General features: G+C 37.6%; 2 protein-coding genes across 3 annotated transcripts in view; one reads left to right on the top strand and one right to left on the bottom strand.

Moving 5' to 3' along the window:
- The window catches only part of vwde (von Willebrand factor D and EGF domains), a 35,016-nt gene extending 26,283 nt beyond the window's left edge, over positions 1-8,733 (top strand). Inside the window, exons 20-31 of one of the 2 annotated variants that reach the window (XM_015051032.1) lie at positions 21-218; positions 1,007-1,420; positions 2,537-2,632; positions 2,759-2,854; positions 2,940-3,035; positions 3,856-3,951; positions 4,044-4,139; positions 5,058-5,153; positions 5,875-5,970; positions 6,650-6,745; positions 7,633-7,730; positions 7,882-8,733. In XM_015051032.1, coding sequence (XP_014906518.1) covers positions 21-218; positions 1,007-1,420; positions 2,537-2,632; positions 2,759-2,854; positions 2,940-3,035; positions 3,856-3,951; positions 4,044-4,139; positions 5,058-5,153; positions 5,875-5,970; positions 6,650-6,745; positions 7,633-7,730; positions 7,882-7,896 — 1,493 coding nt within the window. In that variant the 3' untranslated portion in view covers positions 7,897-8,733. Of the gene's footprint in view, positions 1-17; positions 219-1,006; positions 1,421-2,536; positions 2,633-2,758; positions 2,855-2,939; positions 3,036-3,855; positions 3,952-4,043; positions 4,140-5,057; positions 5,154-5,874; positions 5,971-6,649; positions 6,746-7,632; positions 7,731-7,881 lie in introns of both variants that reach the window. The other variant, XM_015051030.1, reaches the window with a different exon arrangement.
- Positions 8,734-8,793: 60 nt separating this feature from the next.
- Positions 8,794-11,197, bottom strand: seraf (Schwann cell-specific EGF-like repeat autocrine factor). The gene is made up of 5 exons (XM_015051033.1): positions 10,907-11,197; positions 10,444-10,539; positions 10,269-10,373; positions 9,165-9,260; positions 8,794-9,003 (listed from the first exon to the last, which is right to left on the bottom strand). Exons 1-5 carry the CDS (start codon positions 11,127-11,129, stop codon positions 8,891-8,893), a joined length of 633 nt encoding a protein of 210 aa, XP_014906519.1. The 5' UTR covers positions 11,130-11,197; the 3' UTR covers positions 8,794-8,890.
- Between the last annotated feature and the right edge of the window lie 281 nt (positions 11,198-11,478).

The raw sequence follows: 11,478 nt of genomic DNA, 5'->3' as shown, positions 1-11,478 counted from the left end.
CCCACCACTGCCTTACACAGAGGAAAGCATCGCAGGTTCTCCAGTGAGAGCGCCGCAGGTTTCTCAGAGACCCAAACCGTCGGGTCCTTCGCCGTGCAGCAGGACGCCGTGTTACCCGGGAGTTCTGTGCTTCGAGAGCGTCCATGTTTCAGCCGGGTTCGCCTGTGGACCCTGTCCTCCTGGTCTCCAAGGAAACGGACAAATGTGCACAGAAACGGGTGAGATTTTAAGCAGTTTGATCCAATATGGTGAAATAAACTTTGATAAAAAAGGAGCTGGACTTTTCTCTGAATGTTTTAACATGCTTTGGATCAAATGTTCTGCCTTCTGATGACCTTTGAACGCATTGCTTATTGTTTTATCTTCTCCCTTTCCACTGACTAAAAAGAGGGTACAAAAAATGTAAAAAAGAAAAGATGGGATTTTGGACCAGGGAGGTCCATGATCCTTCAGCAAATGAATCGTTAGCATTATCTGTTTGGTGGCTATCTGGTTTTAAAGAATGAAAGTTATTTCAAATCCATGTCAAACGGTGAAAAAGACAAGTATAGAAAAAGATAAACAATATTTAAATTCTTGTCAAAGGCAAGAACACAAAGTGTAAAGAGAAGCTTATTGTACTTTCACTTTGTTATACATAAATCATCATCAGAATAAAAGCAGCAAAATATTTCCTCTATATTTTCTAAAACATGAAATTCCAGCTAAATCTCTAGAGAAACTAAAAAAAATCATAAAAAAGATTGTTGTATTTGTTCAGTTAATCATTTTTATACTTTTAAAGACTGAAAAACATAGCTTTATCTCCTCACAATTATTCCACAAATATTTTTAATATTCATCCTGATCTTTGTTTCTTTAAACAAACCCTTCTCTCTTAATTCTAAAGAAGAAATAACACAAAATAAATAAAACATCTGAGTTTTACTTCAGAGTAATGTATGAAATCAAGGCTATGTTCCTGTCGACTTTAAAGTCACTTTCTCTAACTTTAAGCGTCTTTCAGGTCAGGAAACACTCACCAGCAGAGCATATGTTGGGACTCCTGTGTCTAATTCCACCTATGAAAGGACCCACTCCACCTCCTCCTCTTCCTCATCTTCCTCCTCGTCATCTTCTTCTTCTCCTGCCTCAAACAACCAACCACCGGACAGGAAGTGGAGACCAGACACTAGAAGAGCTTCTTTCAATAACAAACAGCCCACTGGTTCTCCTCAGAACAAAACAGCAGTTCGAATATTTTCTCCCTCCGTCCACAGGGGACAGCATAGCACAGTGGCGCTGTCCTCGGATACTGGTCATGTGACCTGCTCCGATTCTCCCTGCTTTCCCGGTGTTATCTGTGAACCGACGCGCTCAGGATCCCTCAAGTGTGGACGCTGCCCGAACGGTTACACCGGGGATGGACTCGTATGTAAAGGTGATGATGAGTATTTTAATCCTTCAGTATGACGCTGAGTAATGAAGTCAAACTACTACATTTAGAACATTTAGAAAATGGCCGCACCGCGGCGGCCATTTTAGTTTCGGACAAACAACAGTTGTAAGCGGTGATCGGCTGATGTAGTACAATTTAATTCCCATCAAAAATTGTCTGCCAAATGAAATAAAAATGAAGAACAGTTTTATATTTAAATATTATTTATGATGCAAAATTCACATTTTACACATTTTTGTTCTTCCAACTGATTCTAAAAATAAGAAAGAAAAAAAAAGCTTAAAAAAGCATCTGGATGTTTTCTGGCCATAAGTTAATGTTTTGGGTGTCTGGAAAATGAGCCGTTTCACAAAGTCAAATTTTACAACACTATGGTTACCTAGCAACCCCGGCCAAGCCCTGCCCCGACACCTAGCAACCAAGTTGGACGTCAGGTTGTTTGGTTTTACCGTTGTGTGCCCTGCTGGTTAAAAAAAATAAATGTGTTTTGTTGTTGACTTACCGTTCAGAAACCACTTAATAATAATCTTTATTTAGACAGGGACAATGTACAGCTCAAACATAAATGTCACCATTTAATGTGCTGCACCAGATTATAGCGTAAGCTAACTCGCTTCTGCAGTCCCTTGGCAAGATATACAATACAACTTAAACTATAACAGTGTAAGTTTCTTTCTAATCACAGTACACAGATAAAAGCACACACACACACAGTTGCTGCATTCTTGTTGGTGGTGCAGGAGGCTCCACTTCTGCTTTTCAAAGATGTACGGTTGTGTAATTTCACATCTGTGTGTAAACATTTTGATGTGCGAGTGTAAACATTGTGTTTTGATTTTCCTCTGTTTTTGAACACTATTTTGTTTATAGATACTTCATAATAAATGTTATTTGTTGTTTCTGTTGTTTATTGCTTTGCTGATTCTAAATAATAGATTCTTGCATTATTATGTCATTATCAACATATTACTTCAAAACAACAACATTATTGTTTGGGACAATTTATCGTCCAGGAAAATTTGTTACAGCGACAGACCTGAGCCTGAATTTTTCTCCCTCATCTTACTGTCTTTGTTTAAAATGTATTTTCTGTTTCAGCTGTTTGCAGATATCCCTGTGGGCAGAACATGGAGTGCTCTCTGCCCAACACCTGCACCTGCAGAGAAGGTTACACCGGATACAACTGTCACACAGGTGAGAGTGACGGAGCTCACTTTGTTTATTTGCGCAGGAAAACAAGCTCATTAACACATCAGCACCTCTCCAGATTCGTCCCATTTATCTCAGCGTCTGATTGTGTGTGTTCACCCCGCCTCTCAGCCGTGTGTCGGCCTGACTGCCAGAACCAGGGCAGGTGTGTGAAACCCGACGTGTGTGAATGTCCTGTGGGCTACAGTGGGCCATCCTGTGAGGACGGTAATCTGAGCAGATCCTAAGATGAATCGAACCTGCTGAGAGACATGGCTCACTAATTACTGCTGGGTGTTTTTGTGTTGTGCAGCGAGCTGCGAGCCGCCATGTCAACACGGAGGCACTTGTCTGGCCAGAAACCTTTGTACCTGCGCCTACGGCTACGTGGGGCCCAGATGCGAAATCAGTGAGATGCACCTTAACTTTTCAAACAGTTTTTCCAGCCGGTCTGCTGACTTTAAATCTTTTTTGTGTTCATTTTGTTATTGCAACTCCATTGTTACAGATGTGTCAAAAGTACTCACATTCTCTAATTATACAGAAGTACATATACTAATATAAAAAATATTCTAGTAAAAGTACAGGTTGGGCTGTTTTACTCAAGTAACAGTAAAAAAGTACAAAAGTAAAAAGTAATTTTCACCTTCAAGAATACAAAATGACTTTCGATAAGTCTAAAATACTTAAAAAGTTCTATTCATACATCCTTTTACTGACAACATGCTATGTGTTGGTATAGTTTTGAAAAATACCAAAAAGTTACAACATTTTCAGGAAATTATAACATGGGGAGAGTGTCTTTGCCGTTACCTAGCAACCCCAGCCAAGCCAAACCCGTTACCTAGCAACCCAGTTCTAGTTCCACTGGCAGATTATTTCACAATAAGATAGGGAAATGTTTCGTGTAAGTGAAAATAATCTTCTTCATCTGTATTAAGGAATTATTGACTGAAAACAAGCTCCTATATTTTGCTGAAAAGTTACTTTTAAGTTAGTTTTGTCTTATTTCGGGTGAACTAAGATCTGTGCCAAACTGCATTAGAAATCAGACCAAAAATACTTGGTAAGATTTTGTGTTTTTGCAGTGAAGTTCTCACACATCTCCAGGTTGTCCTCCAGTCAGCAACACGTCTGCAGTTCATCCTGACAGAACATGATCCAGTTCATTAGCTCTGTGCTAATATTTCCATTCATCAGGGCTAACTGGGCTGATTTGTTTCTCCCAGTGGTGTGTAGCAGGCACTGTGAAAACGGAGGCGAGTGTGTTTCTCCAGACGTCTGCAGATGTAAACACGGCTGGTACGGACCAACATGCAGCTCAGGTAGGGAAGGAAACACACAGTCAGGCTTCACCTCAGAGACGCAGCATAAGCTAGGCCAGCGTGAGCTAAGCTAACAGCTGTTTCTACTGCAGCTCAGTGTAACCCCGTCTGCCTGAACGGAGGATTGTGTGTGAGGCCAAATGTCTGCGCCTGTCCCACTGGCTTCTTTGGCTTTCAGTGCCAAATTGGTAATCTTTATTTAAAGCATTTGGAATACACATCTCTCCTTGCGCTGCAAAAACTCAATAATTCCTTAATATACATGAAAAAGTACTAGTTCCACTGGCAGATTATTTCACTTAGAACTAGAACTTTTTCATCAATGTTATGGAATCACTGACTTAAAGAAGCTCCTAAACCTTGCTGAAAAGTTACTTGTAAGTTAGTTTTGTCTTATTTTAAGTGTACCAAGATATTTGCACTAAAAACTAGATAAAAATACTTAAGAGTTTGTGTTTTTGCAGTGTTTCTTATTTGCAGAGGTTGTAAAGTACCCAAAATTGTACTGAAGTAAGAGTAGCACTATTTCTACATATTTTTACTCAAGTCAAAGTTAAACGTAGACTTCGAAGAAATTACCCAAGTAACAGTAAAAAGGTATTTGGTTAATAATCTGATCAAATTATCAATCATTTAATATTTAAACATTACATAATAAGACTGACCAGTATGTAAGTTAAGGGGAGTTTTTTTATTTACAAAAATTTAAATGATTCATATAATTAAACGACCAAAATAAAATATTTCCAAATCAGATTCATTCAATAAAAAATTTATGAAACTTTCATAAACAAAAACTGCAGTTGTGGGAATTTTTGGTTGAAACATGTTTTTTTTCCATTCAGTGTGTAGAAAATCCACTGAAATTTTATTATTGAAATACTTCATAATAAAATTACTCAAATAAAAATAAAAAGTACAGAGTACTAAAAATACTCCTGAAAGTACATTTTTCAAAAAGGTTACTCAAGTAAATGTAATTGAGTAAATGTAACTTGTTTACTACCAAATTCTGCATATTTGTTACTTCTAACATGGTTGTTGGATGAAAAAATAAATTTATTGTGGAAGAAATTAGTTTTTTGTTTTGTTTTGTTTGGTTTTAGCTGTTTGCAGCCCGCCCTGTAAAAACGGGGGTCAGTGTATCAGAAACAACGTCTGCTCCTGCCCAGAGGGCTACACAGGAAAAAGATGCCAAAAAAGTAAGTAATCATTGTCTTTTTATTGAGTATGTATTACAACTTCAGGTTAGTGCAAAGGTCATCAACCTTTCTGCAATCTTTTGAAGACAGACGGTTGACCTACATGTACAGGTTTAGCATCAGGGAAAGAGCAGCTAGCTTCTCTGCAGATCCCACACATCCTGGACACAGTTTTACCTTCATGTTGGCGCAACGCAGCATGGTTTAGAAAAACGAGCCGCTACAAAGGCTGTCTCTGATGGACAATCAGTTTTTCATTATTTGAACATTTTCTCCCTATTTTTTAAAACCATATTTTTACAAAAAAAATGACAACTTGTTTTTATTTCCTTTCTTGTATATTTACTTTTAAGTCAAATTCCTTATTTTTGTGCACAAACTTTGCAAATAAAACTGATTCTGATACGATTTTTCTTTGGATTTCTGCTGCTTTTCCACATACAGCCGCTGAACTAAGGAAACTTTAATAACACGACATTTTAAGACAATTTGATAATATTTTACTTCTTTTGTCCTTCTGCACAATATGATGTTAAACTCAGGTTCAAATATTGGACAAAAAATTGATTTAAAACGCAGATAAAGTTCCAAGAAAAGACTTTCTGAGCGACTGAACGATTATCAGTCAACGACATTTTAAATAACTGTTTCATGTGTCTTCTTGGCAGTAATGTAAAAAAATTAAAGGTTTTTGAAGAATTAAAAATGTTTTTTGTTCCAGGTGTCTGTGAGCTGACGTGCATGAACGGAGGGAAGTGTGTCGGACCGAACACATGCTCTTGTTCTTCAGGCTGGAGCGGGAAAAGATGCAACATGCGTGAGTTTATTTGATTTTTTATTTCTAATCACAGATTATATAGCAGGAATAAAAAATAATCGAGATATATTTTAGTTTAATCTTCAATAATTTATGAAAACAATTTAGATTCCTTTAAAAGTCTAAATCTTCTGTTAAATTTATTTTACTTCTGCCCTGCAGAGAAGGCAGAAAACATGAGTTTATATCTCCAAACATTTTGATGTATAATTTAAGAATATAATCAAATGCTGGTTACAATAATTACACAACTAATTAATCAAAGTATCAGTTCAATATTATTTTGAGACTTGAACAGCAAAAGTAACAATCATATTGTCAGGATTTGAAGATGTAATCAGTTGTTTAACACGATAACTACTCATTAGTACACAACAAAACTTTAAAATAAATGTAAGAAAGCTCTGTGAAGGTACAGTTTCAGGCATAAATGCATCTATTTTATGATCACGTATGACATAATAACATAAGATTTTAAATCTGTGTGATGTGGAGATCCACCTCATGAGGATTTACTTTTCATTAAATCGTTTGTTTAACTAATCTGTTATTACACTTTGATGCACATCGTTGCGTAAATTTCTGCTCCTACAATCTGTGCGTCCCTCATATCAAGCATTGTGTTTGTTATGTGTAAGTAAGTCCTGAGAGACTTTGACTCTGTCTGTTTCCGTTGCAGCCGTTTGTTTACAGAAGTGTAAAAATGGTGGCGAGTGCGTGGGAGCGAACACGTGTCACTGTCCTGCCGGCTGGGAAGGGCTGCACTGTCAAACGCGTGAGTCGATAAATCACACCGGCCCACCCAGACGAAACTGTAAGAACATTTTACTTACTGCAAATGGAATAAATTCATGTTTTCATCAACATTTTACACACAACAGATGACTCTGGCATGTCACATCTCCATCGAGAAATAAAAGCACATTTTAAGTCAATAAACTCTTTATTTTTACTATTTACTCTTTACTATTTATGAAAGATTGCTAGTTCCACTGGCAGTTTGTTTCACTAATAATATAATAATATACTTTAATAACACATCAGGCACCTTTCTACCCAGGTCTTATGTTTGCTTTTTATTCTTTAAACGTTCCTTTTCTTCTAGTTTTTAATGCAAATATTGCAAAACACTTAAAACAAGGTTTTATTTCTTGCTGAAAAGTTACTTGTAAGTTAGTTTGGTCTTATTTTAAATCAATAATTGCTTCATTAATGAAAAAGAAGAACTGGGAAGAGGACTGTAAAAGATTATAGCACTCTTTGTGAACAGACAAAACATGTTTTCTTCATGTTTGCAAATAAAAAAAATTGATCAAAAAACATTATGAGAAAGTGCTGGTTCCACCTGTAGATTGTTTCACTAATAATGTAGTCTAATAAAAATCAGGCACCTTTCTACCTGTTTATTCTCTAGGTTTTTAAATGAAATATTCAGGATAAGCTGTGAATACTTGTGCACACGCTTTTGTTTGTTTTTAAAAATTTTCAAACATTTTTTTATGAGTTTGAGAATATAAATAAATCAAATTAATGTTAACTGGAACTTGGAACATTTTCTCGGTAGTTAACCGTCAGTTTGACTTTTTCTATGTGAACTTGAATAAATGTCATCAGAGCCTCAGCTCTGCAGGAATATTTTTTATTGACGCTGTTTCTGCTCAGCCTCCTGCAGGCGGCCGTGCCTCAACGGCGGGCGGTGCGTGCTGCCCGACTACTGCCACTGCCGCAGAGGCTTCAAGGGCCTCACCTGCGCCATAAAAGTGAGACATGAGGTCACGATTCTTAAAAACTGAGCTACTTTGTGGCTTCAGAAGAGTTTGCAGAAACACAGGAGATGATTTTGCATCATTTATATGTAATATATGTTCTGTCTAAACCTGGTTTTCTTAAAATCTTTTGTCTTCTTCACAGGCTTCACAAGCATGAGAAGATGAAGAGAATTACTGCAAAAAGCATAAAACAACCGGATGCATGTTTGAATGTATGATGGAGAACAAAATGTGCTCATTTGTGCACATTTCAGCTGACGGAGATGATTTATTGCACTTGTGTTTTTGTCCCTGCATTTCACTACCTCAAGGCTAAAAGTAAAATCTGTTGAATTCATTTAAATACTTTAAATATAGACGACTCTATAGCAGTGGATGAACATGTCAGTCAAGTTTTTATATTTTAAAAACAAAACCATGATAGGAAATATACTTTTGCATTATTTTCTTTTATGTTATAGTTGGTATAACTTGTATAATGCAACAGAAAAGCTAAACCTCATTTCAGTTTCTGCAAATGATTAATTTTTAATGGAAATGCATCACTCAGTTTTGTCGAACATCTTGATTTGAGAACATTTGTTCTTGCAAAGATTCTCCGGATCTATCAGATTGTAACAAAATCTCTTAAAACGCCTTCACCGCAAAAACAGATTTTCTTGTTTTCCAGTTGAATTATAAAAAATACATGTAACATTAAAGATTTATGAAGGTTTCATTTTATAAAATCACAACAGGAGTGTGTTATTGTTTAACCGTACACAATTATATTTTAACTCATTTATTTTACAAACATTAACTTCCAGCAAATATTTGATGGCAAAAATTAGTTTCAGTTTTATGATTCTGCCATCAACAAATTATAGTCTTTTATCAAAACGCTTACATAAGTGTGTTGTATTTATTTACATCGAACCCTGATATTGTTGAAAGCCTAATTATAAACATTGTTTTGCAATGCAAATAAATTTACTTCTTTTGTCTGTTTTGTAAATACATGTTTGACATTTATTATTTATTGACAAGTTACAGTATTTAAAAAACAAGCACAGTACAAATGTTTCATTTATTTTTTAAAAAGGTGATACATGTTATGCAGAACAATGTTTGAGCTACAAGAGAATAATCCTCATTTTGGAGTCTGGAAATGATTAGTGGGTTTTTTTCCTCTCCTCGCAGCGAGGACCGGAGAAAGGCGGCCGACAGCGGCATTTGTTTGGAGAAATGCACTTCCCTCCGTTCAGGCAGGGCTGATCGCAGACGGCTGAACCCGACACAAAGGACACAAAACCAAAAGCTGTTAGCTTTTTCTGTGAAATCCCAACAGGCTGACTTCATAAACTCTGCAGCTGATTTCACAAAAAGGCAGAAAAAAGTAAAATCTGAGCAGCAAAGATGATAAAAAGGTAGAAGTGTTGATCTCACCATTGTGGCACGCTCCACCCAGCCATCCCTCTGGACAGCTGCAGATTCCTGGAGCCACACAGATCCCACCGTTCCTGCAGCCCTGGGGACAGATCGCTGTTTGGAGGACAAACCAAACAAATGCTCAAGGCTCAAGAAGGAGACCAGGAAACAAACCGAATACTTAGTCAATACATCCAAAGAGAACAAAATCCCACATCCACATCGGTTCGTCCAGGATGTTGAGATGTTTTCATGTGATTGTTGTGTCCTAAAGTTACTTTTTTCAAACTTTTCAAAAATGTACGATCAAAGTTGCAAATCTTTCTAAAGTTTGCAGCATTATGTATTTTCCAGGCACATAGCAGCATGTTACACCACAATCAAGTAACTATGTCAGTTTCAGTTGTTATAAAAATGCTACTTGTATCATTTTTACTTAAATGTAACTTTGTAACTTAATGCCTTTAAATTGGGCCTCTGTCTCTTTAAGAAACTCCTGCTCTTTCTGAAACTGCCTTCAGGAAGTCATCACAACATGGCTCCTCTATTAAACACTTTTTACCAGCGTTGTTGTAAAAAGATCAACAGATGCGTAATTTCTCCAGGTGTTTGCTAATTGCTGCTTGCTTGTCTGAGGATTTGAGTGGGACAGTTAGAAAACTGGAATGTTTGGAAACTGCAGCTCAGAGGAGGAGCTGCATCGTTGAAGGCGTAGCTACGTCCACGCAGGCGTTTAGCACAGCCGAATGGTTGCCATGGTGACTAAATGATTTCTCAAACATTCATGAAAAAGGATCAAAGCAGTAAAGTATTCTCTAATATTAGTGAAAATTACTAGTTTAACTGGCAGATTATTTCACAATAACATTTTCTTATGCCATCAGTAAAATAACCTGCCAATAGATCTAGAAGTTTTTCATCAGTATTAAGTAATTATTGATTTAAAACAAGCTCCTATATCTCGCTGAAACATTATTTATAAGTCAGTTTTGTCTTATTTCAAGTTTACTAAGCCTTAGAAACTAGACCAAAATTAGTTGGTGGTATTTTGTGTTTTTGCAGTGTATGTGGCACCTTTGACCTTTGTGTGATCACATGACCAGACGCAGCCATTAAACTCACCATCCTGGCATTTTGATCCACTCCAGCTGGACGGACAGATGCATTTGGCCTCTCCGTTGACGGCGTTGCATTCCCCTCCGTTCCAGCATCCGCCCGCACACGACACTGTGGAGCGCCACATTTATTGATTAATATAACAAACTGATGGATCTATTGATTGATTTGTCAACCTGACCTGTGTGGCAGTATCTTCCTCCATATCCAGGCTGGCATCTGCATTTCCCTGGACGGAGACAAGCTCCGCCATTTTTACATTTGGGGAAACAGTTGGCTGCAACAGAACCAATAATGTCTTTTTAATCATTTTAGGCAAATTCATTTTTCTCCAAATCAGTTTCTTTCTATAAAAAAACTGATGAATCTTTAGTTACTCAAGTAAATTTAACTGAGTAAATGTAACTAATTACTACCCAACTCAGCAATTATGTGAAGTTACCAGTTCAATTTTAAACAAACCATTAATGGCGGACATGCAAACTATTAATTGACTCTAATCTTAAATAAATAAAGTATTATCACACAATTAAAATACCTGGATGAATTAAAGTGCCGTGTTTTCCTAGATACTCGAACTTTACCAACAGCCGAACTGTTCTTCCAACATGTCGGAACCAAAGTTAGCATCGTTAGCTCCTCACCGTACTGGCACGTCTCTCCTTCGTAGCCCTTGGAGCAGTGACAGGTGTTGTTTCGGATGCAGACTCCTCCGTGTTTGCACGGCGGGTCGCACTTCGCCTGGAGGTCGAAGACGAACCCGACCGCGACCCCGCGCGGCGCGTCCGAACCTCCGGCGCAAACACCGACAGCAGCGAGCAGGAAGATAACGAGAGGAAAGGCTGGTTTGTGGACAAAACGGCTCATGGTTGGTGTTTATTCCGTTTTGTTTGGCGGCTGGAAAGGAAGAAACGGAGCGGTTTTGCTCCGGTTTCCACACAGAGCGTGGCCGAAGGAGGATGCGCCCTGGGCGGGGAGAGCGCCGCCTCCCGGGGGGCTGGCTGACCGCAGCTGGAGGTAAGATTAGAGGAAACTTTACATGGGTACAATAGCGTGTTAGGCCATTGAAGATAGGGGAAAAAACTCACATTTTTCTTGAAATTACAATATCTGACTTTGAAAACTCAAACATTTGTAGGAGTAAAATTCTGAAAGCAAAAAAAAGTCAGAATTTTCTGGAAAAAAGTTAAAAAATTTCTGAGCTCCAAAAGTTCAA

This window comes from Poecilia latipinna, unplaced genomic scaffold, assembly GCF_001443285.1.
Source record: "Poecilia latipinna isolate Pla-1442-1.1 unplaced genomic scaffold, P_latipinna-1.0 Scaffold1024, whole genome shotgun sequence".
Taxonomy (NCBI): Eukaryota; Metazoa; Chordata; class Actinopteri; order Cyprinodontiformes; family Poeciliidae; genus Poecilia; species Poecilia latipinna.
Note: the sequence above shows the minus strand (reverse complement) of the source record. Positions and strands in the feature narration are given on the sequence as shown.

Bases quoted from the DNA above. Each gene is read 5' to 3' on its own strand.
- seraf (XM_015051033.1), bottom strand. From the start codon at position 11,129: ATGAGCCGTTTTGTCCACAAACCAGCCTTTCCTCTCGTTATCTTCCTG. The intron at 10,540-10,906 runs GTGAGGAGCTAA...GTTCTGTTGCAG, and splicing joins AGGAGAGACGTGCCAGTACG to CCAACTGTTTCCCCAAATGT. The intron at 9,261-10,268 runs GTGAGTTTAATG...TCCTCCAAACAG, and splicing joins TGGATCAAAATGCCAGGATG to CGATCTGTCCCCAGGGCTGC.